The sequence below is a fragment of the Chamaea fasciata genome, unplaced genomic scaffold (assembly GCF_029207755.1).
Source record: "Chamaea fasciata isolate MVZ Bird 193981 ecotype frontalis unplaced genomic scaffold, bChaFas1.0.hap1 SCAF_4, whole genome shotgun sequence".
In the NCBI taxonomy this organism is placed as follows: Eukaryota; Metazoa; Chordata; class Aves; order Passeriformes; family Sylviidae; genus Chamaea; species Chamaea fasciata.
In genome coordinates, this window is record NW_027094089.1 from 2,348,941 (window position 1) to 2,373,226 (window position 24,286).

The 24,286-nt window shown below is 37.7% G+C and overlaps 1 protein-coding gene across 3 annotated transcripts; it reads left to right on the top strand.

Annotated features, from left to right (window-relative positions):
- Nucleotides 1–1,788: 1,788 nt before the first annotated feature.
- Nucleotides 1,789–23,101, top strand: LOC136288020 (zinc-regulated GTPase metalloprotein activator 1A-like). 3 transcript variants are annotated; one of them, XM_066180715.1, is made up of 15 exons: nucleotides 1,789–1,942; nucleotides 2,971–3,057; nucleotides 3,916–4,012; nucleotides 5,193–5,284; nucleotides 6,361–6,420; nucleotides 7,491–7,528; nucleotides 10,847–10,893; nucleotides 11,622–11,708; nucleotides 12,501–12,545; nucleotides 15,044–15,100; nucleotides 17,777–17,828; nucleotides 19,749–19,817; nucleotides 19,919–19,984; nucleotides 21,823–21,952; nucleotides 22,577–23,101. In XM_066180715.1, exons 1-15 carry the CDS (start codon nucleotides 1,840–1,842, stop codon nucleotides 22,648–22,650), a joined length of 1,104 nt encoding a protein of 367 aa, XP_066036812.1. In that variant the 5' UTR covers nucleotides 1,789–1,839; the 3' UTR covers nucleotides 22,651–23,101. The 3 variants fall into 3 exon arrangements, with proteins under 3 accessions (XP_066036812.1, XP_066036813.1, XP_066036814.1); XM_066180716.1 differs by lacking the exon at nucleotides 22,577–23,101 and having other exon boundaries at nucleotides 21,842–21,944; XM_066180717.1 differs by lacking the exon at nucleotides 22,577–23,101 and having other exon boundaries at nucleotides 21,807–21,908.
- The last annotated feature ends 1,185 nt before the right edge of the window (nucleotides 23,102–24,286 follow it).

Below are 24,286 nucleotides of genomic sequence, written 5' to 3' on the forward strand. Positions count from 1 at the left end.
CAGCAAAAACATCTATCACCAGGCTTGGTTCTAGCAGATACAGCTTTGAAAAGCTGATCAGATTTGTCCTCTAAAATAGGATGCATCATACAAGTCTGTGTCCTGAGTCACTGATACAAGAATGCAAAAGATGCATTTTATAATGCACTGGTTCTAAAACTCTAGAAATCAGCAGCCTGTATATTGTGGGTATTTCTGTTTGAATAAATATGGTTGTATCTCCAAGAACAAGCTGAATCAATGGATATAATAAATTATTTTCTCATTTCTTAAACCAGACTTTCACATGCTTTGTTAAACTTCGAATGACTAAAGGAGAAGCCAACCATTTAGAGTGGAGTGGAATATCATAAAGTATTACCATTATTATCTGATGTTTTAACCTCCACAAGTATAGGAAGAGTCAAGAATTAATACCAAGTACATTTATTACCATACAAGCCAAGAGATGGACAAACAAGATGAAGCCAGCATACTTTACCATAACAGTCCTCAAACCAGTGCTACTGAACCTTATTTTGAGAGCAGAGAGCCCCACCTGGGTTTTGGGCATGTGCATGTATCAGCGTGCATCAGGCCAACCTCTTCTCCTGCCTCCCCTGTGTGTCCCATTTACACTTTCTGACATGGAGAAATGGAACATGTGATGCCCACTTGCTAAACCTGTGGTCCACAAAAAGCTCGGTAGCACATAACAGTGTTAGAATTAAGCACTTTTGTGTCTAACACACAGCGTGTGCCCCCTCACAGTCCCTAGTGGAGAGCAGAGAAGGCCAACATCCATTCACCTTGCTGATTAATTGATTATAGAAAGATGATAGCACACGCACTGTGTTTGTTACTCATACTGGGACTCCTTTAGTGCTCCTGTGTGTCAGAACCAGGCTTGGGGCTGACCTGCTGGGGAGCAGCTCTGAGGAGAAGGACCTGGGGGTCCTGGTGGACAACAAGCTGTCCATGAGCCAGCAGTGTCCCTGTGGCCAAGAAATCCAACGGGATCCTGGGGACATTAGGAGGAGCAGTGCCAGCAGATGATGGAAGGTGATCTGTCCCGACACTCAGCCCTGATGAGGCCACATCTGGAGTGCTTGTCCACTTCCGTGCTCCTCAGCACAAGAGACACATGGAGCTCCTGGAGAAGGCCAACAGAGAGCAAGAGGTGGTTAAAGGTGAGCATTTCTCTTACAAGGAAAGGCTGAGGGAGCTGGGCCTGTTCAGACTGACGAAACAACCCCTGGAGAAGAGGGGACCACATCGGTGCCCACCGGTGTCTGAAAGAGCGTCAAGAGGTAGAGCCAGGCTCTCTCAGCAGTGCCAGGCAACAGTACAAGAGGCAACAGGCAGAAACTGCCGAAGTTCCACCTGAACATGAGGAGCAACTTTTATTGAGTGGGTGTCTGTGCACTGGAACAGACTGACCCGAGAGGGTGTGGAGTCCCCCTCACTGCGGATACTCAAGAACCGTCTGACCCACTCCTGCGCCACGCCATCAGCGATGTCGCTGCTGGAGCAAGGACACAGGCGCAGACAATCACTGATATTCCTGCTAGAGCAAGGACACAGGCACAGACAACAATCACAGATACCCCTGCTGGAGCAAGAAGCCTGCCGCACACACATCCCCTCACATACCGCAACCCCTTCTAGCACTCAGCCCGCCAAACTCTCCTTTATTCCGATCGCCCCGCCTCCCCGGCCGCGCCTGCGCAGAACAGCACGCAGGGGGAGGAGCCCTTGGGGCCGACGTGCGGCTGTGCGTGACGTCATCTGTGACGTCACAGCGGTCACACCACCCCCGAGTGACGTCAACAGCGTGGCCGCGGGGGCCGGTCCGGGCTGATGGAGGACGAAGACTGCCCCGATCTGGTGCCCATCGGCGCGGAGCAGAGCGATGGCGGCCCCGGCAGGAAGATCCCCGTGACCATCATCACGGGGTACCTGGGTGAGGAACGGGAGCGGCGCCAGAGGGGGAAGGCCCGGGCCGGCGGGGGCCGGGGCTGCGGGGCGGGCGCCGCCTCCACACGGGCCCGGGGAGCAGCGCCGGCCGCTCCAGGGGATATACAGGCCGCTCCGAGCAGCAGTGTAAGCACCCCGTGCTGGTTTTTCCACCCTGCTTTCAGCCTTCAGGTCACGATTGACAAACGATAGCTCTTTGCCGCTTAACGTCGGGAGGGCGCAGCGTGTTCGGCTCGGTTGAATGCAGGCTGCATTGCCGTCTGGAAAACTTGAGGTTCCAGGTTTTTTCCCCTCGGCCAGTAGAGTTAGCGTGTGCTACTCGCAGTTACGGACAGTAAGGGTCTGGTTAAATTTAGGATCGCCGTCGCTGTTCTGAAAGTTGTAACTTTGTTCTGCATTGCACTGCTGCAGAAAAAAACCTCTTAAGGATAAGTAATGAAGGTTCCTTCGTTGTAGTGGTCACCTGGTTTGAGGTAGGTGATCCTGCCCACCCTTAACAATTCTGTTATCATGTGCATGGGATGAAAGTGCTCCTGAGGTAGTGTCGCCGAGGGTGTGAACACGTTTTTTAATAATGGCCCTTTTAAAGTCATTTAGCAGTATATCCGTGGTTGCTGCTGGCAGAACTGGTCAGAAAAGGCAGTAAGAGGGAGAAGATTGAGTGTGCCTTTTGTTAAGAGAACCATAAAAGTTAGTTTTGTAGGAAAAGGCTTCCCAGCCACTAGGGTACTTGTAAGATCGTGAAGTGCTGACACTTAATGAGTGGAGAAACTGTGAGTCATTTAAGACTGAGATTTAATATCCTGATAGTTCTGTGGGGTTAAATATGTCTACGAGTCAGTTTCTACATCATTAAAATAGAATGTGGGATACTAGAATGAAAACTCTAGTTTAGAAGAGATTTGTTTGAAGTGTGCATATGCATGCATAGTAGTATTTAGTTTTTATTTAAACTTTTATGTGTTTGTTTTGGTTTTTTTTTACATTTTAATAGAAATATGGTCTGTGTTCTAGGAGCTGGAAAAACAACTCTTCTAAATTACATACTGACAGAGCAACACAATAAAAGAATAGCAGTTATTCTGAATGAATTCGGAGAAGGTATGTAAAATGCAGAAACCTTTCTTTTTTCCACAAAATGACAAGTACCTAAAACTGCTGGGAACCAAGACCGTTATAATTTTAAACCCATTAATCAAATTATTAACATACCTTATATTCTTCTGAAGGGCAGAAAGTCTTTTTGCTGGTTTTCATAAAATAGTGACATGGATTAATCTGTTTTGGACATAAATGTAGGCCCTCAGAGTAAAGTAAATAATAATCCTGTTGGAAGTGCTATACTTCCATTTGTCCCACTCAGTTTCAAGTAAATGGAAATGAAAATAGTACGTTGGTAGATAATATTGTCTTTTATTTCCTTTCCCCTCAGCCCTTTGCAGATCACAAATTATCCTTGACCAAGAAAATGGGGAGATGGGTGCTTGTTGACTATGGTTCTTTGAACTCTTTGCTTTCAGGATTTCTAATTGCTCTAGCTATAATTTCATATCTGTACCATTGTCAGAAGCTTAAATTGTGTTGGTGGGGAGCTTTTTGTTTGTTTGTTTTCACAGACGAAAGATCATCTGTGTTCACTTTTCTGGTCACAGAGCCTAAAATAAAATGTACAGACAGAGCCTTTATTTGTTGTGGAGACACAGGCTGGGGTCCCTTTCTTTTAGCAAAGTTTGTGGCGCATGTGATGTGCTATCATCCCGTAGGGTTTGATCTTTGTGGAATCAGCTTTGTCTTGGCTTTTAAAGTTCTGATAAAATGGAAAATAAAAATTTCTTGAGAACATGTCAGAAGCACGGTTTCAGGAGAAAAGAGTGTAATCCACATATCTCTCTCTTACAGGCATTGATTGTCATGCAAGATTGTAGATTAAAAACATTAAAAATATACTTGTATTTTCAGGGAGTGCCTTGGAGAAATCTCTGGCAATCAGTCAAGGGGGAGAACTCTATGAGGAATGGCTGGAGCTCAGAAATGGCTGCTTGTGCTGTTCAGTAAAGTAAGTAAGGGCTATCGTTCATGTTCTTACAGCGGATATTGTGGGGAATTGAGGAAGGGAGAAGACATCCAGGATTTGATTCCTGAAACTGATGGTAGAATTGATTGAGACTTCTTCTGTCAGATGAAACAACAGTTGGAATTTGGGAGGTAGGAATTTATTTTCTGTTGCTGCCTTACTGGATATGGACTTGGTGTCTTTCAGAAAGTAATCTAAATACCAACTTAAACATCACTGTGGTGTTGTCAAGCAGGGATGTGTCCGTCTAGTGTCAGTATTATATGCTTTCATGCAGAGAGCTGAAGATTCAGGTGGGCTGGAACTAGGACTTGGGTTTCCCAACTTCCTCACAAAATACTCGTTTTGCTTCTTTTTTTGTACCTTGGTTACTGCCTCAATATTGTATTCATCAAAAAGGGTGGAAAGCCTTTTGTGACCAAACAAAACACAATATCCAAATCTGATGGTCTTGTTAAAAAGCAAGAGAATATTTTTTTCTTTGATAGGTTTTTTACCCTGTTTGTTTCAATGCTGAATTGTTTGTGCTAAGTTTGTAAATAAGGGTCCATGGCCTGTTTGTTCTGAAAATTTGGGAGAACTGGTCTTATGCCTTATATAGTAATAGGTAGTAAGTAGAAAACAGCTGTTAATAAACACCTGTTGAGTAAGATCTTACTGGATTGTATTGTTCTGCTGTGTTTTATACACATTGGTTACTTATATAAGTGCTATACATTTCTGCTTCAGGCTGCCTTCATCAGCTCTAATTTAAGTAAATGGCACATGTTAATCTTGCTGTGGGTTAGGTAGAAAGGCAGGGCAGCATGCTTCACTTCTCACCTCTCGTTTCTGTAATATCAGCTGCCAAACCAAATAGTTACATATCTACAAAGCCCTGCTGTCCTTTATAGGTTTAGTGCTTGAAAACAAACCTTTAAGTCACCTGGTGGGATTAGGCAAATACTATTTTCAAACTAAAATGAAACAGAAAACTAAAATTTGCCTAATACTATACCTGCAGATAACTAAATTTTCATTGTAGACTGTAAGTCTGCAAATGTCCTGACTTAGAACTTTTGCTTTGATGATCCTGACACTGTGTTCTGCATCAGAAAATCCATTTAAATACGTGCTTTAGCTTGTTTTCTCTGTTCTCAGGTTTAATTGTTTCTTCTTACAGGGACAATGGTGTGAAAGCAATTGAGAACCTGATGCAAAGGAGAGGAAAATTTGACTATATATTGTTAGAAACAACTGGTTTGGCAGATCCAGGTAGTTCACCTTACAGTTTTCATAACCATGATAATTATTCTGTTTTTATGAAGTGCTTATTTGCTCACTGGTTAGTTCACTTCAACAGTTGTTATATAAAGTGGTGAGTTGTCAGGCACCCACGCTTTGATGGTTGTATTGACTCCAGTGAATTGGTTAAGGTGCAAATATGAGGTTGTGTGTTTGGTTGGGTTCTGTTTGTTGAACTTGTTCTAAATTTAATCAAAAGTTTAGTAGAAATCCAGCCAAAATGTATTTCCATTTAGAGGAGACACTGGGCCTAGCAAAGAGAATCATACTCTGAAACTAGTAGTTTTCAGTAAACTTTTGATGTTCTACATTCCTTCTTTTAAAGTCTAAATAGTTAGCATCTGTCGTATTGTTACACTGGTTGTGATAGGCCTTATATTTTGTGAAGTTGTAAAATATATTGTGAAACAGACTAGTACATTCTTCTTAAAGGGCAATAAGAGATTTTACAAAATCCTTCTATGCTCTTCAGTAATATTTATTATAAAAAGGTGTTCAAATTTGAGCTCATGTTAGGCATAGCTATCCAAAACAGTTTTCTCTAAACCATCCACATTAAAAATCTGTTTAGATGGAGAGGGAAGGAAATTCTTATCAGAAATTCAGTTGTTTCCCCTTTAGGAGACTGGTGCTTTCCAGCTCAAAGCTAAATAGTTGTCATTATAAAGTAATTTTCTTCAGAAGACAGGACATTGATTTGGCCTCTGTTACACACAAATTCTGTTTGAGTCAAATTGGAAAACTATTAAGCTTTTTGGAAAAAAAAAATCAATAGATACCCGAAAACAATTTCAAGTTGTGGTCCCTGCTGTATCTTGCATGAGTAAGCACTGGAACAACTGACGGGTATTTGGGTTTGATACAGAGTGGTGTTTGAAGGACTGCATCTTACCACTTCAGGTGGACAGTTTTAGGTGTTGTCATGACTTTAGTTACTGATCTTATTGTTAGCACTGCAAATACAGTTTTTCCGTGAAATACCTCAATGTATATAGTTTACTGAAAATATCTCAGTTTTGCAACTGAATATATACTGCACTTCTTAGGAGCTGTGGCCTCCATGTTCTGGGTTGATTCTGAGCTGGGAAGTGACATCTATCTTGATGGTAAGAAGTGCAAGCTTATTTTCCTGTGTATTGACATTTCATATCTGAAATACATTAGAGTAATGTCTTCTTGGTGTTTTAAGGCAAGGTTTCAGAAAATGTTAGGTATGTATGAACTTGGTTTTCACACTGTGAGATTTGGTCAGAGAGGTATCCCTGCTTATTTTCATGCTTGTTTAAGTACTTGGTGAGATGTTTCATCTTGCTAAATCCAACAGAAATTGTGTAATGCTTTTCTAAGGGATCAGATATGGAGGGCTCTTGATTGTGATTTAAGGGTGGGGGGGAATTTCATTAGGTAGATGTTATAAAACCTCATTTAGGACTAATATTACAGCATGCTTTTTTTCTCTTTCTTCCTTCCCCCATTTCTCCTGCAATGCTGTGTTTCCTAAAGGGTTTCCTATTCTTCTGAATTTGTAACTTGTCAACACATGGATGTTTCTGCCTTTTGTTTTCTGCTTGCTTCACCTATGGTACTTGTTGGCTCTAATATTTGCTGTGTTCCTATAAAAACCTGAGATTACTGAAAGATAAATCATCACTATATGTAGTTAAAGAGCTATTTTTTAAATGTAGGAAAGAAACTACTTTTTGGCTTAAAAAAATGCTCTATTAACATTTTGGCCAGTCTGTGAAATACCCATCTAGCCAAGGAAGGAAACATTGAGTTCAGTCAGAAAGAACTTCCTGGATTTCTGCCAGAGACTTGCAAATTCCTGATCATTTACCATTAGAATGGCTGCATATGTCAGTCAGGCCCTTAATTTGTTTCAATATTTTGTAAAAGCCTACCTCAGCCAATTTTCTGTCATGGAAGATGAGGCATCTACTTTGTGAGAATTTATCTCACCTGGTTCTGTTGACATTTTACTACCACAGATATGACAAGGAATAAAAAAAAATATTTAGGTAACAAGTTTAATCTTCGGATACTTTCATTGCTTCCAGTTTATTATAACCAGTTGTAAATGTGCTGATATTGTTACCTTTGTTCAGCAGGTTTGCAAGTTGTTAAACTGTCAGCTGATTTCAGCACATTTCTTTTCCATTTTAATCTTTTCTTTTAGGTATTGTGTCTGTTGTTGATGCAAAGCATGGATTGCAGGTAAGTTACTAGATTTGTTACGTGATTTAAAATGGCAGCATTAGAACAGCTGTTGTAGTAATGTTCATGTTGATTAATTAATTTTTACAATAACTGTAATTCTTACGTTGAATGTGGATGTATTTATTTCATTATTACTGATTTTTGAATGGGCACAGGGAAGTACTGATATTCCCAGGAGTTCAGAATCTTACAGACACCGCAACATTCTGTCAAGAGTTGCCAGGTTGCCTCTATAAAATTACATTGCTGCACTATAGAACTCTTCCCCATTTTACCTAATACAGTTTCCTACTTACCTAAGGCATACTCTTTTTTTCAATTATAGGAACATAAGTATATAATTTCTTTACTTAATGTCTGTGTACCTCTACTATCACTTCAATCCACGTCTCTCCCAAGGTTGCAAATCAAACCCTTCAGTATCTCTGGAAGTTTCTTTCTGTCTCCTGCAGCCAAGTACTTGGTTCCTTCTAGTTCTGTCTCTTCACTCAGGAATCTTGCTTTTAATCCAAGTAGGCCTTTGGATTACTGTAAAAACAATGGAGAAATTGGTCACTGGTCTGTGTTACTTGAAAGGAGAGTATAAGAACAGGTATCTTATACCAATTGTGGTAACAATTGAGTTAGGGCAGGGTACTAATGTAATGGCGGCCGTGGTGTGGAAAAATGACAGCACAGGTGTCCTGGTACTGCTTCATATTAAAATTCTATATGGAAGCAGACAAAAAGAGCAAGTATTAGAGTAATCTGTATATAAAGTATAGTGTAAGAACAACCATATATAGCAGTGAGCTTAAGAGGTCAGCAACTCTTGTGATTAAATCAAATAGTTCAGCTTTTTTTTTTTTTTTTTTGTAATAGGTGGGTGTAAATATAACTATTTGCAACTTAATAGCTTAGGAGGTTACTGCTTTGGTTGAGTACTGATTTTTGCAGGATTCAAAAAAAAAGTGACCATAAGAAAAAATTCCTTGATCATATAAAAATTCCATGCTGTGGAAGTGTTTTTAATACTTCTGCATTTATAATGGCTGCAGATGGTTCAGAGAACTGAAGAATAATGGTTTAAAAATAAGAGAGTGATTCTTTCTGTTGAAGATTTTTTTTGTTTGGATTACTTGGGTTTCTCCTTTCATTTGTGCTTATCCAATAGCTGATTTGGCAAGTTACATTCATTGTGTTCTGCAAGAACTTTTGTGGAGAAGTTGGTAGAAGAGTAGGGGGGAGGGGGTAATTTGCCCTTCCGAGCAGGAACCGTCTTCTAAATCAGCTCAGCTATCCCTAGAATTCATATCATGTTTTAGGTCAGCCCCTTGTCAGCTGGGTTCTCTCATACTAATTCAGATGTGTTTTACTGCTTGCAGAAACGGTGTTCTGTTTATCTTTTTCTTTGTGCAGTTCTGAATTGTCCTAGATCAAATATAATTGTGTTGCACACAGCAGCACTAAATTACTACTATTAAAAAATTATTTTTTTAAATATTAGACTTTCAAGTAATACAACAGAAACAACACCAAAATGTTTGGAAACACTCAAATTTTCCATTTACTATTACCTTTGGCAACTCAGTGAAAACATACATTATCTAATCAGTAAACTTGAAGAACACTGACATCTACTCAGAGTAGTAGGAACTTCAGACTTTCTCAGTTGTGTACTAAGTAAACAACTTTCGCTTTATGTAAGAGGATTTGCTAACTTGTTTAGTTTCTCTGATTGCAAAGCCTGACCTCTACAGCTGCTTATTATTTAAAGAACTCTGAAAGCCATACAACTAATGACATTGAGATAATGGGCAGCAATTTAAGTCTGTCACGCTTCAAAGAACCAACCCTTCACAAGAAAAGCTGACAAACATCCCTGTGACCAGTGAACCAAATTGAAACTGAAGTGGTAATTGATACCACAGGTTATCACTCTAATGGGTTTGTCACACAGCAATCTGAAATACTAAATTCTTTAATCAGAAAGATTAAACTGAGGGCAAACAGTGGAACAGTTGGAAGTTACAGTTGTCAACTTCCAGGACCTGACATCTGGACTACTGACATTTGTTCTTTCCAGGGCAACAAACCTAAAGATTAATTGAGTAAAGTCAATACACAGAGGATTACAGAGAAAAGGTCAGGAGAGGTTCCTGAGAGTTCCTGAGAGTCATCTTGTTGATATGCCCTGCTTAGGTTGAGCACAATCAGGAAACAGTATTGTTTCCTTTTAGGTGATAGACTCACGGTATGCAATAACCTGTTTTTGTTTTCCAAGTAAAATACTGTTAGATGCCTGATAATTCCAATAAAGAAAAGAAAATTTGCTAGGTTTTTAAAAACGTATATATTTCCCATGACAATCGATTTCACTTCTAATTTGGTATTTCTGTAACTTGAAATCGAGATTTTAAAGTAATATTCCTGATACATTTAGAGCTGATGAAGGAATGCACAGAACTGTAACCTTCCCAGAGATGCAAGCAAGTTCTTACTAATATTACAGCATCAGTCTGAAGTTTTACTTCCTCCAGATGTCTGTGACGTTTCTCTCCTAGAGATTGCTGCCTCCATGGCAGAGTGGGCAGAAAATAACTTGTAGCTAGACCTTTGCTGCTTCAGTGTTGGTGTGCCTCAGTTAAGTAAGGCTTTATGTTCCGAAATGTTATGCTGCTGCTTGAGATGCAGGTATTTTTTTCCCTTTCACCAGTTCTTCTGTGAAGACACCAGACAAGTGGAAATGATACTGAAACTCCTGTAGCTTCTGATCTTGGACAAACTTGCCAAAGAGTAGTGGTTTATTCATGCAAACCTGGAAAAAGTCACCAGTTTTTACTATCAAAGTACAGTTTGTCTTGTATAGTCTTCCAGAGAAAAGAGTGTGAAGTTACGTATATGAAATGCTGTATTGCAAGTCTAGTCTGTGTTTTGTTAGTTAGTTGAATTCACACTCACTTGTAAAATTACTGAGCCTTCATTTTCTTCCAGATATATTTTTTAATTGTTATTGTATGTCATGGTGACTTTTCTATTTCACTGTAAAGCTGAAAAATAATTAAAATAATTATTATAAAGTTTTCCAGTTGTTTAGCATTATAAATAATAAAATTATTCCAAAGAGTTTCCTTCAAGGCAATTATAAATCTCTGTAATAGTGAATGTATAAAGGTACTTTTTTACCATCATTTAACAGAAAGATTCTAGATGCCATCTTCCTCAATACCTGTTCAAAACAGACCTCAACTGAATTTGGTTTGGCTTTCTTTAATTGCAAATGAATTTAAATGTAATTTGAATATGATTAATCCAATTCTTTTCATTTTTGTTTAGCACTTGACAGAGGAGAAACCAGAAGGCCTTATCAATGAAGCATCTCGGTATGGATGTAGAATCAAGTTAGGAATTGCACTGTATTAAAGTTCATGGGAAATGGGTTCTTTTATAGGGCTTTTTTCTCCTGCTTTTCTTATCTGAGGTAGATTGATGTAGTGAGGTAAAATATGGAAAGGTAACTTCATGTTTCGTTTGATCTTTCTGCCAAGAACTGACTCTTCTATTTTAATAGTGATGGGATTTTTTAAATTGAATGAGAAGCAGCTGTATTGGGGGATTTAAAAGTTTCCTGTTAGGGTCTATCATGCTTGAAGCAGAACTGGAGATAAAGGAATACTATGAAATAAATGTGGAGCCACAATAATTCAGGGTAATTGTAACAATTGAAGTCTTCCTAAAGCAAAGGAACGTCAAGTATCACATTAAAGGACCACAGGCAAGGCAAACTGGGATTTGTAAAGTTGTTAAATCACTAAGCATTTTGGATTAGGTTACATAAAAATGCCAACAAAGAAACAAACAAAACAACTTGAAAAAAAAGAATCTAACAAGCCTTGATGTGATATGTTAGGGCAAAGAACATATTGAGGAAAAGTCAGTAGCACTTCAATCATTCTCCATGATGTTCTAGTTTGATTAAGGGTTGCCCTTCTGTACTAACAATGTTCATATTATCTTTTGGGGCCGTGGTAGAGATAATGTTTCTGCCTTACAGATAAAATATTTGTTTGTTAGTGATGTTTTTTTCTCTCTTTTTTTTCTTAATACACAGGCAGGTTGCATTAGCTGATCTTGTAATCATCAATAAAACAGATTTGGTTTCAGAGGAGGAATTGAATAAAGTCAGAACATCTGTGAGGTATGAAACTTTTGGCGTAACTGTAACACTGTACTGCCTCAAAAATTAATTTAATCATAGGTACTTCTTTACTGCTGTTAAAATAGAAATTAGATCTCATTATTAGATTGACACAAATTGATAAACTTAAAGGGAAAAGAGGCTGGCTCTTGCTAAAGGTATTCCAGTACTTCTGTGTGCTTACACAATCTTAGCATTTTGCCTGTCTAAGTAATACGTGGTGTTGTTTACTAGGGACAGGCCTTTGTCTTAAGTATTTATGGTTTTATGTTTCTGAGCAGTTGTTGCTATTTTTGAGAATTAGCAGAAGTGGAAAAAAAAATCTCCTGGTAAATATGAGCTCACTAGCAAATGCAAAGATATGTGGAGGAAGTTCCACACAATTAACATGGGAGCAGAAGAGCCAGTGGTCTGAATCAAATTAGTGATTGAAGACATTGCCTTTGTCTATCAATGCCATGATAAGCCAAATAAAACATTAAAATTTTTAAATACTTTATAACTGTGTTTTGTTTGAAATATGAAAATAAAAATGCTTAGACTGAGCAGAGTGTTTCCTGAATAGCTTTGGATTAGGCAAATGCTGTTCTCACTGGTGGTATCTTGTCAGAACTTGTGAAGTTCCTTGGCTGTTAGTGGAAACCAAATATCTCAATCTGATATCTGGTAGTTAAGAAGCTGATAACAGAGCTGGGGTGCTATTTCATGTGATGTTGTCCATGGTTAACATATTCAAACAATATATCACATCTGTATTTTCATCTAACTTATGATTTTTCTGTTTTATTTTAGGTCAATAAATGGACTTGTTAAAATTCTAGAGACGCAAAGATCAAGGTACTAAATGGCCACTATTACTAGGTACTAGATCCTGCTTCTTTTGTGACAGTTTAAAGTGTTCTATTAAATCAGCTTTATTCAATGTGAACATTATTGAATTAGAAACATTTAATGCAATATTTATTTTCTGAATAAGCATTGAGAAAAAATATTTTGGGGAAGTAAAAATGTATTTTTAATTTGTATTTTTCTCTGCTGGTATTCATGTCACAGAATTGCAGAATGAGTGAGGTTGGAAGAGAGCACAGTAGGTCATCTTGTCCAACCCTCTTGCCAAGCAGGGTCATCCCAGAGCACATGGCACAGCATTGTATCCAGATGATTCTGGAATATCCCCCATGAGGGAGACTCCACAGTCCCTCTGGGCAATCTGTTCCAGTGCTTGGTCACCCACACTGTAAAGCAGTTCTTGCTCATGTTCCGGTGGAGCTTCCTTTGTGTTAGTTTCTGCCTGTCCCTCTTATCCTGTTGCCTGGCAGCACTGGGAGCCTGGTCCATCCTCTGACATTCTCCCCTCAGGTACTTCTGCACACTGAGGAGGTCCCCTCTCAGTCATCTTCTTGAGTCTGAACCGCTCCCTCAACCTTTCCTCATTAGTGAGGTGCTCCAGTCATTTAAACATCTTTGTTGCCCTCCCCTGGACTTCCTCCAGGAGCTCCATGTCTCCCCTGTGCTGAGGAGCCCAGAACTGGGCACAGCACTGCAGGCACAGCTTCTCTAGAGCTGACAGGATGGGCAGGATCATGAGCTGCTAGGGTCACAGGGTCTCTCCCATGAACTGCTAGCAGTGCTCTTCCTAATGCACCTCAGGACACCCTTGGCATTCTTGGCCACAAAGATACACTGCTAACCAACCTTGTGGCTGAAAAGCAGCTTGCAAGGTCACCTTGGTATTGAGCTAATAATTGGTCATGTGCACTACAGTGTTTTCCATCTGTTGTGTCACCTTAAATATTATTCTCATTGCTGCTGCAAATAAGTTGTTCCTACAAAATGACGTTGAAAACAGTGGGAGGAGCTTACAAGAACAAGAAAAATGATTGCAGTGTTTTTGCTATTTTTAATTGAAATTCTGACTCAGATTTCTTCTTTAATAAGGACTTAAATGGATATTGTACTTGTATTAGGAGAGGAGTGTATCATCCAGACTGCTGATTTGTGCACTTTTACATCAATTATTGGATTTTTGTGGTCAATGTTCATAAAATGCAGGTTTTCAATTTAAGCAAATTTAAAGGGAAGATAATAGTCATAACCTTAATAAAAGATACTTGGGTTTTTAAAGTTATTGGCAAATGTAGTCGGAAATCATAGAGAAAAATACTTGCTGTTGTTGGGTGATCAGATAGGACCAAATTTGAAGAAGAAACTAAACTACATGATTTGTGTTTTAAATGTCCATTGGGAGACCCAACATGTGATCTCTTTGCATATTGCATGGTGTCTGATGCCAGCTAGTACTATGTTATGGATATGAGATAAAGTGGGCCTCAGATTCAGTCCTCAGTGACAGCTCTTTTTTACTTGCAAATGTTCTTCCATAATCAACACATAGGGTCTCTTCCATTATTAAACATTCCAAATGTGAAATAAGCACAAAAGTAATTTATTGGCGTGTTATTTTATGACATACCCTTTTTAAGGAGGGGTTGTTCCTCAAAAGCCTGTATTTAAAATGAGGGTTACCATGTGGTTTCTTTGAACACTGCTGAGAAAAACTGACACTGAGCTGGTCGTGAATTTTACACAGGAATTGTTTGTAAACTCCATTATAAATCTTTCATCTTAGAAACTGCTTGGTGCAGCTACTGTCGAATGTAAAAGTTTAATGGTTCTGGTCATATTCCAGAGATGAGGTTTTTCTACCTCTCCTGTTCTTTTTATTTAGCCACATGTCATTAACTGCATCTGAAATGCTATCAGTTGCTATTAGCAGTGAAATACATTGCTTTGTGAAGGAAAGTTTCTTCTGCAAGTTTATAGATAGCCATTCTTGTAAGCAGATATGATGAGTACTGCTTATTCTGTATTACATTTTTCATTTGTCTTTTTCAAATTGTAGAGTTGAAGTTCCTAGTACTAGCGCTTGCCTCATAAAGTTGTTTCAGTTTTGTTTGCTAACAGTGTGTCAGTATAAGCTACATATATTCCAGGGGTTTGTGTCTGCCTTGAGACGCTCAAGGTTCCATTTCCCATTTAGGGAAAACAATTTATTATTCAGGCATCCAGTATAAGGGATTTTATAATATTTTTTGAAATACCTTGTATTTTACTGTATTTTTAAAAATTTTGTTTCTGTGCTTACATGTTATTGCGTAAAAAAATACAGCATTTCCTTGTAGCAGTACCAACCACTGATATGCATAAATAAGGCTAAGTATTAATGGCATTAGTCTGAGAGACAAGAAAGAAACATAAGCTTCAGTGATCACCTTTAAAACCTGACATTTAAATACATCAAAAATACAAAGCTTTCTTTTTTCCCCTCTCTTTAGAGTTGATCTCTCTAATGTCTTGGACCTACATGCTTTTGACAGTTTGTCTGGAGTAAGGTATGGTGATAATTTTGTTGTCTTCTATTAGAAAAAATATCTGTGTATGAAACAATCACACTGAGATCCTGGCTTAAATTTGCATATGAGTTTCTGTAGAAATTCTAGTTTGGTCTGTCCTGTCTAAACCATGACAGTCAACATTTTAAAAATTACTGCTTTATAAGTGGTAATATCAGATGGAGTTCTTTTCTTCTTCAAATGCCTGCAAAAACCTTTTTGACCTTATAAAGTTAAATGAGCCAGAGTGTGTGTGGTTGGTTGGCTTTTTTCCCTAAAATGCAAGTTTTGGTTTAATATCAGAGTAGATTTCTACACTTCTCTGGTTCTTTTAAAGCATTTCAAAAATTTTCTCCTTCGTATCATGATGAAATGGAGGCCTTCTCAGATTTCACAGAAAACAATGAGGGACCAAGGTTCCACAGCAAAGGCTCTACAAATTCTCATCACTGTGTTTCTGATTCCTGGGGTTTTTTAGTGCCAAATGCATGCTTCAGCATCCTGGATGGGTGCAGAAGTAAAATAGGAAGGAAGGGGAAAAGGTCTTTCTGTTCGTTGTGTGCGCTGAAGCACAGCAAAGAGAGTGAGGAGTACTGGAGCAACATAAAGGAGAGGGAAAAGGAGGGCAGTATCAGCTTCAGTTTTCTTCCTGGATAAACACTTCAGATAATGAAATGGAGCAAATTCCTTATTCACAGAAGGGAGAAATTGCAGGACATGCAAATTAGTAGCCTCTCTTAGATAATATGTGCTTGTGAGATTTCCCTCTGAACTGGTATGATACTATCAAAATGATAGGTTTGGTATTTTTTTTGCTGGCACTGTTTTTTGTCTGATCAGTGAAATATTGTAGTGTTTATTTCAAGATTTCTACCAGTGGCAGCATCAGGGAAATACCAAACTAGGCATTCAAAACAAAGGGATGGAGGGAGACTGAAATATCCTTTAGAGTTAATAGATAACTATTAGTTTGTAAGCCAGGTCATAAACTCACGTTCCAAGTTCTTATAATGGATCAGCTAACTTAATTGACTCATGCTGGAGCCACACAAAAGAGATAAAAGAGTAAAAAGATGTGAACCAGAAAAGGATTGTTCTTGATAACAGCAGATCAGTTAGATCTGATTATTTGTAATATTAGGTGGTGTTCTGCAAAGTTTACTGGTTTGCTGCACTCCACAGATCTGAGAAAGTTCTTAAGGAACTGACAAAAAAAATCTATTGCTTTCCTCAGTCTTCTCTCTTATCTCACTCAGAGGGAAGTTACTTCAGAGCTTCTCAATATTTGGTATTAAAAAGAGGAAACACTCTAAAATGTCAGCATTTGAAAACAAATTCTAAAAGCACCAAGAAGATTGTAGACTACTTAAGCAAAGTCTGGTTTATTTTGTTTATGTTTGAACTCGGCACAGCAAAATTGCTTCCCCTCTTCTTAGTTCCTAAATACAGAATTGCGTACATAAAATAGTAGTGGTGGTTTCAGTGCCATCACCTGAGCAGAAAAACTCTTTGCATCCAGCACTGCTTGAACACAAATACACAATAGTACATTAATAAACTTGTTCTTTTAACAGCATACTGCAGGACGGATTTCTGTCAGCAGACAGATTACAGCATGTTTGGCGTGACTGTGTGGTGGAACCTTGTAGTCTGTATATACCCTGAAGTCACAGGAAGCATGATGAATTCTGGATTCTGTGAAGGGCACTATGAGAATAAGACAGCAAAGCAAAGGAAATAGGAGAAGTAGGAATGTGAAATGTTACTTCTGTAGCAGACACTGTGTTTTCTTCCCCACCATAAAGGCTTCTTAAAATTTTAGTCATCAAATTAGGAGGAGGGATTTTTATGGACAGTCTTCTCTGAAGCGGCAGAGAGCATCACAGTAACTAGTGCTACAGTTTTTCTTCTCTGCATGTTATTCACAATACAGAGAGAAAACAGAAACAGTACAGAAGACAGTATTTGAAGAAATTTTGTGCTATCTTGATTAATCAAGACAGATGTGGGTGTGAAATCTAAAGCTGCAGTACAATTTTGTGCTGTCACACAAACAGATGCAGTAAGACCATAAATATTAGTTTACAAAAGAAGTCCCCACATTCCTTTATTGAGTAGAGAGTATCTGTTTTAAGTTAATAGGCACCCTGCATAGTAGAAGTGAGCTGTGCAGCTGAGAAGTGGAAGCTTGTATATCGTATTTCAGTTTGTATTACAGATTTCATTCTCTCAAGCAACAACTTTGTACATTTTTTTCTTCTTGATTTTCAAATAATTTAAAAAATTTTTTAGAAAAACAAGAGCTATTAACTTGTTAAATTCTAGTTATTTTTTCATGCTTGCTTTAATGATGTAGTTTGCCTTTTTTTTACAAAGGACTATCAAGGCTGTTCATTGAAGTATAAATGCTGAAGATACTGCAAATCAGGACTATAATTCTCTTTATATTTTAAAAGCCCTTATTTTCTAACACAAACAATTAACTATATCAACCAAATATAATTAAACATTTGTATTTTGAGATTAAAACTGAATTAACTGTTGAAGCTTATTCTGAATATATAGTCTCTCCTTGATATTTGTTTTGCTCTGCAATGCTGGAATTTTTTAAATTTTGAAATAATGATATTTTGCCCACCCTACTCAAATGTGACATTTAACCTGGCTTATTTTCAGTTTGCAGAAAAAGCTTGAGCATGTAAAGACAACACATGAGCATTTAGATAAGGTAATTACAACAAATACTGCTTTGATGTTTGTGCAGCACCAGGGCTGTTCAATGTTGCATACTAATTTTGTTGCCATTTCAGAAGGTTTCAGTTAGGGAGTAATATGTTCTAAGGTATTTACAAGATTACCTAGATTGCACAAAAGTAAAAAAGGAATGTGCTTTGTTGTAGATTGATTCTAAATGGGTATATTAAGTCTCACTTTCAAAAACAACTTACAAGCTTCCAGTGCTCCAGTCTTATAATTTGTTGATTCAAACGGAGACTATTTGTGAACCAAATAGAACTACTTTTTTTTTTTTTTTTTTTAGGTATTTGCAGAAACAGATCCTAAATTTGTAGCCAGTCTGTCCTGTATGTTTTCTGTCCAAAACAAAATCTCTCTGTTTGTATCGTGGGTCACAGTCCTTCCTGGGGTGTCCCTACATGGGTGGGGTTCACCCACAGGCCACAAGCCCTCTCAGTGGCTTCAAAAAAGTAAAAGCTTCTATTTTTTTAAGGTATCTTAGAAACTAAGCTTTCTTCAGGAAGTTTCTATGATTAAATTTAATTTTCAGGTTAAAACATGATGCATATAGCGCCTGTGTTTTTCTTTTTGAATTGCATATTTTAACTGTGAAGTTGCTAGACTTGAAAACAGGAAAAGGCAATTATAATTTAATTTTGGAACTAATGATTAAATATAAAATCAGTTCATGCTTGATTATAATTACAATGACAATGGTTAATGTTTTAATTTAATCAAAAATTTAAATATGCTCAGTTGTAGAATCTAACAATGTAGATCCCTAAAGTAGGTAGAAATGTTAAGTAGAAACCCTCCTGAATGTTGTGAGTTATAGTATCCTTGTATTATTAAGGAGATTATTGTTAGTTTTGTAGCGTGGAGCCATTCGACAGAATTCATTGTTAGTATCTCTGTTTAGTTTAACACCCAGATATTTAAGATGATTATTGAAACATCTGAGACATAAATGAGGGCAGAACACTTCTCACAGTAGGCTGCAGGTCCTTGTTGTATGACAGAGTGTGCTTTTTATCTTCCTGTTGAAGGTCAACAGAAACAAACTGCACTGTGCCTGGAGCACAGTGAACTTCGGTCTGCTGTGTTTAGAAGCTGCTCAGAGTGTTAGCTCTTGGTTGTTTATATACGTTTATTTGGTCTTTAGACAAACATTTGCTGCTTGTTGCTTTAATTTTTTTTCCTTAAGGTAGGCTAGTCATCTGAAGGTAGTTGTTTGAAATCTTCATAGGAAATAATTCTCTCTCTGTTCTTTGTAACCATTGAGCAGTTATAGTGACAAAAATAAGACTGATTATTTCTTCTTTAAATAAATTGTTAATTTTAAACTACATGCTTCATTTTCATATTTTCTTTTGATAATTGATCTTGAGCAGTTAGCTGGTGGTTGCTTTGGCACAAAACTTACCTTCAGACATCTTTATTTTCTGAATCTGTTCCCTCATAGTTTGTTTATAAACAGCTTTCTTACGAGGCAAGTACAGGTTGCCTTTTATGAAAACTATATTGAGTATTTTTTGTCTGATAGAATTGTCATGAAGATTGGTATGCCAAAAAATAGCATTCTTAACCATATTTGAAAGCTTGATCATAATAGTCTCTACAGCAAAGAATTACAGGGTAGTAGCTAATGGCATTAAACTCTTCAAAGCATTGTATATGCTCTCTAAGTGCACACCCAAACAGAAACAAAGTGTAGAGCTTAATTTAGCAAATTAGAGCAGAACAGAAATAGAGAAATTTTTTTTAAGTTTGATGTTGTCATATACTTGCCTTTTTATGAGGCTGAGTTATAAAGATCACTTTTTGAAATAAGTTATAAAGATCACTTTTTGAAATAACTGTATCGAGATGTTTATTCAGTGTGCTAATAATAAGTGTACCTTCCTGTTTCCAGGCTATAATTACAGTAACATTTGAAGTTCCAGGAAATATAAAAGAAGAAAACTTAAATCTCTTTATTCAGGTAAGTAATTCATCACTATCAACTCAAAAAATCATTGTGGCTTTTTATAGAAACTCGTCCCATGCCACTTTGTTGACAGAAGCAACTTTTTCTTTTCATAGAATCTTCTATGGGAGAAGAGTGTGAAAGATAAGACTGGGTGCACCATGGATGTCATAAGACTGAAGGTTAGCCAGAAATTACCACCTTCTTTGTTTTGTGTTTTTTGTCTTTGCACCTAAAAACTTGCAGTGTGCAGTCAGTTACAGACCTGTCAAAGGTGCTGCTGGTTCACTGTAGCAGAGCAGATGAAATGGAGAGTAGCAAGTTGTTGTTCCATGAATGACTCAGAAAGAGACAGCTGGCAGAGGAGAAGACATTGATCCATTGATGCTTGTCTTGAATGGAGAGGGCAGATGTACAGTCCCCAAACATCAGTGGCAGGGTTAAAAATCAAGGGATAGTTAAATCACTTTCCATTTTTCACCTCCATTGCTTTGAAAGATACGATCCATCTCACATATCTAGGGTTTGGATGCTATAGATTGGATCCTACAGATTGATAGATGTACTAAAAATTGTTGCCATAGTATGCAGAAATTCAATTTGGCATAACATAGGAATGCCATCGTGGTTGTGGTCCACAATTAACAACTTTTTACAGTATTGTCAGGCTGTAGTTTTAAAGATACAGCTTATAGGTATTCATCTTCATGGGCACTTCCTGTGTTTCTCTATTGCCTGGTTTTGAGAGTAGAGGCGACAATTCTATTTTCATTTACCTTATACCAAGCAGCCAAGTAAATAATGAAAAAATGAGAATCCAGTCAGTCATTTGGCAGGCTATAAGAAATATAAGAAGGTAAAGCTCTGGTTTGTTTTCTGAGAACAGTTGACCATCATACGTAGCAACATGATTATTCTAGTTTTATTGGAAGGAAAGTTGTTTTCTTGCTTTTTCAGCATCAAAATTAGAGTATCTTCATCTTCCGCTTCCTGACAAATAGAAGAGAGCAGCCACAGATGTATCTGAAGCTGCCTGAAAAGCAGTAATGGCATGCACAAACACATTTTTGGTGTATTGAGCCTTGGAATCAAACTAATCCTTCATGAGATGCGAGGCCTGTGATAGGATGTGTGCTGTCCCTCAGTCACAGACAAATACACCAAAGCAAATGAACCCCAGGCAGCTAATGACGGAACAGGTTCCAAAGTTTGTTGCTTTTATATTTATGTTTTATCTGCAGTCATATTAACCCTTTCAGCAGTAATAGTCATAGAATTCCAACTAATAGGTCAAATGGAAACCTATTTAATGAAATACTTTTAACTGTTTCTTTCATTGGGGAGAAAGGTGTCCTGGTTTAGGGCAAATTCTGGGAGGAACTTCCAGGAAGTATAAGACATGTTTTACAGAATGTGTTCCACTAAGATATTTTAGAACACTGTAGTATGAAGGGATGAAAACTGCTTTAATAGAGCTTTTGATATGTGGGTTAATGGACTCACACTGGCTGTAATCCTTTCGAAGTGTGTTGCTAGTTGTTTTATTTCACAAATGTTTATTCTTTTTCCAATATTCAGAGTTTCTGTTTCCAAAAATGTAAATATACTGAGCATAAGAGCTTAATTGCACTAATCTGAAATCATACTTTTTTGTTCATTTTACATCAGTTTGTTGGCAGGCTTTCATGGACTCCATGTCAAACACCATATATGTATTCAAAGAAGCATAGTAGATGATGATATTTAATTTTTGCTTGAGCAGGCTAGGTACTGACAAATGAGGAACAGAAGGCAGAGTATGGTAAAGTCTAATTCTTAGCCCTTAACAAAATCAAGAGATGTGAAAATGGATGGGAGTAGATGTGTTGATTGATAATGTATGTTTATTTTGACTAACAAGTGCATAGTTTCCAGAAATACTATTCCCTGCTTGAACTAGATTGAAAGTTTTGTTTCCCCTCTTACATATTTTATTTTTAAAGTTTTGTTTATATACCCTAACAGTTATTTTTCTGATAAGGGACTGGTATCTATTCAAGGCAAATCTCATCAAGTGATAGTCCAAGGTGTCCATGAGCTCTATGACCTGGAAGAGACTTCAGTGGCCTGGAAAGAAGATGAAAAGAGAACAAACAGGCTGGTTCTAATTGGTAAGAGGGAATTTACACATTGAGTTTAAGAAGCTGTTTATTTCACACAGTCCTCTGATTTGGCCAGTGAAAAGCAATCAGGCTAAACTGGCCAGAGTAAGTGCAGAGAGTATGTTCAGCATAACCCTTTCTCAAAGTTTATCCATCAAAACCTCCTGAGGGTCAGATTAGCGGCTGAGAGGAGTCTACGCTATTCCTGTTAGTGTCACCAAAATCAAGCCAAATCAAATCAATACTAAGGTTTCATAAATTTTGTTGGAATATTTAATGTTATTTTTAAAATCTGCAGTTATAAATTGGGTGATGGGAATAGTTTGAATGTTTCAACAAATACTTAGTAATGTTTAAAGTCAGTTTTGTTTCTGAAAAGCTTGCAGTGCTGAGATTCTATGTTTCTATTTTGTTTATTTCTGTTTCCTATGCAAAGTGTTTTATTACCAAAAATAATCTACTTCTTCCCCTTTTCCCTTATTTGTGCAGCTTGAAGTCTGTTGTTGCCTTAATTTTAATACTGCTGTTTTCATTGACTGATAAAATAAACATTTTCTTAGGTTAGGTGAAGCTGCTTGTATGTGGTTTTTTGTAATGCATTGTAAAACACAGATATTTTATTTCTCTTTGCAGGCAGGAACTTGGACAAGGACACCATCAAAGAAGTATTCATAGCCACTGTGAGAGAAGAACAAGGAAACAGTTGACATAAAACTATAAAAAAGATTAAATGTCTGTTTTAATCCTGCAAGAATTTTGTGACAGAAAAGACTGAGTGGCATGGACTATGTTAGTTTTCTCTATCCTCTTGCAGTTTATGCAACAGTTAAACCGTGAAGTCTTCCTAAGAATTCCAGATGACCTACTGCTTAAAGATTATCTCTTATGGTCTAGAATCAAACACAATTCTCCTATTTTGGATTTGGCTGAAGCTGTGTCAGGAACATCATGAAACTGTGCAGAAATTCAGATAGGCAAAAGGCTGTTATGTCCCCCATGAAGCATTACTGTAGGGATGTGGGAAACATGTTTGAAGCCTAGTGCTCTCTCTTGCTAACCCTTCTCTTCCACTGGGAATAAAGCAATAGTGATTATTGCCAGTGATGTAATCACAGTACATAATGTTTAGTGTTTACTATTAAACTGTCTTCCATCTCTTTTCACTTGCCTTGTGGTTTTTGAATGTATGCACCCCTCCCAAATACTGCTAAGCCTGTTGTATAGTGAAAGTGAAAATACACAGTAGCAGAGGCCCAAGATCACATGGATAAATGCTGTCTACACAGCAGCTGTGAATGCAGTGTTTGGTCACAGTCAGCAGTTTGAAAGATGTACCTGAACTCTGATCTTCTAGGCCACGACCCTGCCAGTTCAGAGTTTGGGGAACTGGGGACTGCACATTTCCACTGTGTTCAGGCTGCTCTGCATGATTTGTTATGGGGCTCTATGACACTACTTTGAAAACCTACTCTGAAGCTTTTATCTCTACTCATTACCATTTAGAGTTTAACTTCCTGCCCTGTGCATTCTCTAGTACTCTTTGGTCACCTCTTAGCTTTAGAGGGATATTTTGACTACAGCTATGTGAAAGCAAAATGAGTCAATGCAAGAAGATAATGTATAATTAAAACTGTTTACAAACAAAATTCTAGAACATGCAATTCTGAAGGATGGACTTTTAGCTACAGTGGGATTCTTGGTGATGTGTCTGAACAAGCAGAAACTTGTTTTCAGTATTAGGAGTGTGTTACTTGTCTCACACCTAACATTAAAAAGAAAGAGGGCCATTCCCTTGTTCTTCCCTTCAACCAGTATCAGCAGTCTTAAATTTTTTCACTTTGCATCTACTGGAAATAGGAGTTTGGAATTTGTTTTCAAAAGAGCAAAGGATGGAGACATTTATTAATCCTTCACTGCCCGGAGCTGATGTCTCAAATTGAACAAAATATTTAAGTTATGTATCTTAGCTAAAAGAGCTCTTTAGTCTCCCAGTAGATACGTCAGCAGGCATTACTTCAAACCTCACATTAGAAGTAGTTTTAGATAGCTTGAAGCAGTTTTCAGGACTTAATTTTTTTACTAAAGCAAGGTATAAGGAGAGAACTATCTGCTTGGTGGTTCTTTATGTTTAGCAGACCTTGGTGGCATTTGAGCTAACTGGTATTGTTGAGTGATACTGTGACTGTTTCCTTTAGCAATTAGAACTCTTCATTTTTAAAACTAGTATTAATGTTCTCACACTGTTTTGGACTGTATAAATGACACACAGTGCTGCATGGAAATTTGTCAAGTGCCATCACTGTTATTCATTGAGTCATAAGATCATGTAGATTTAAAGTTGTG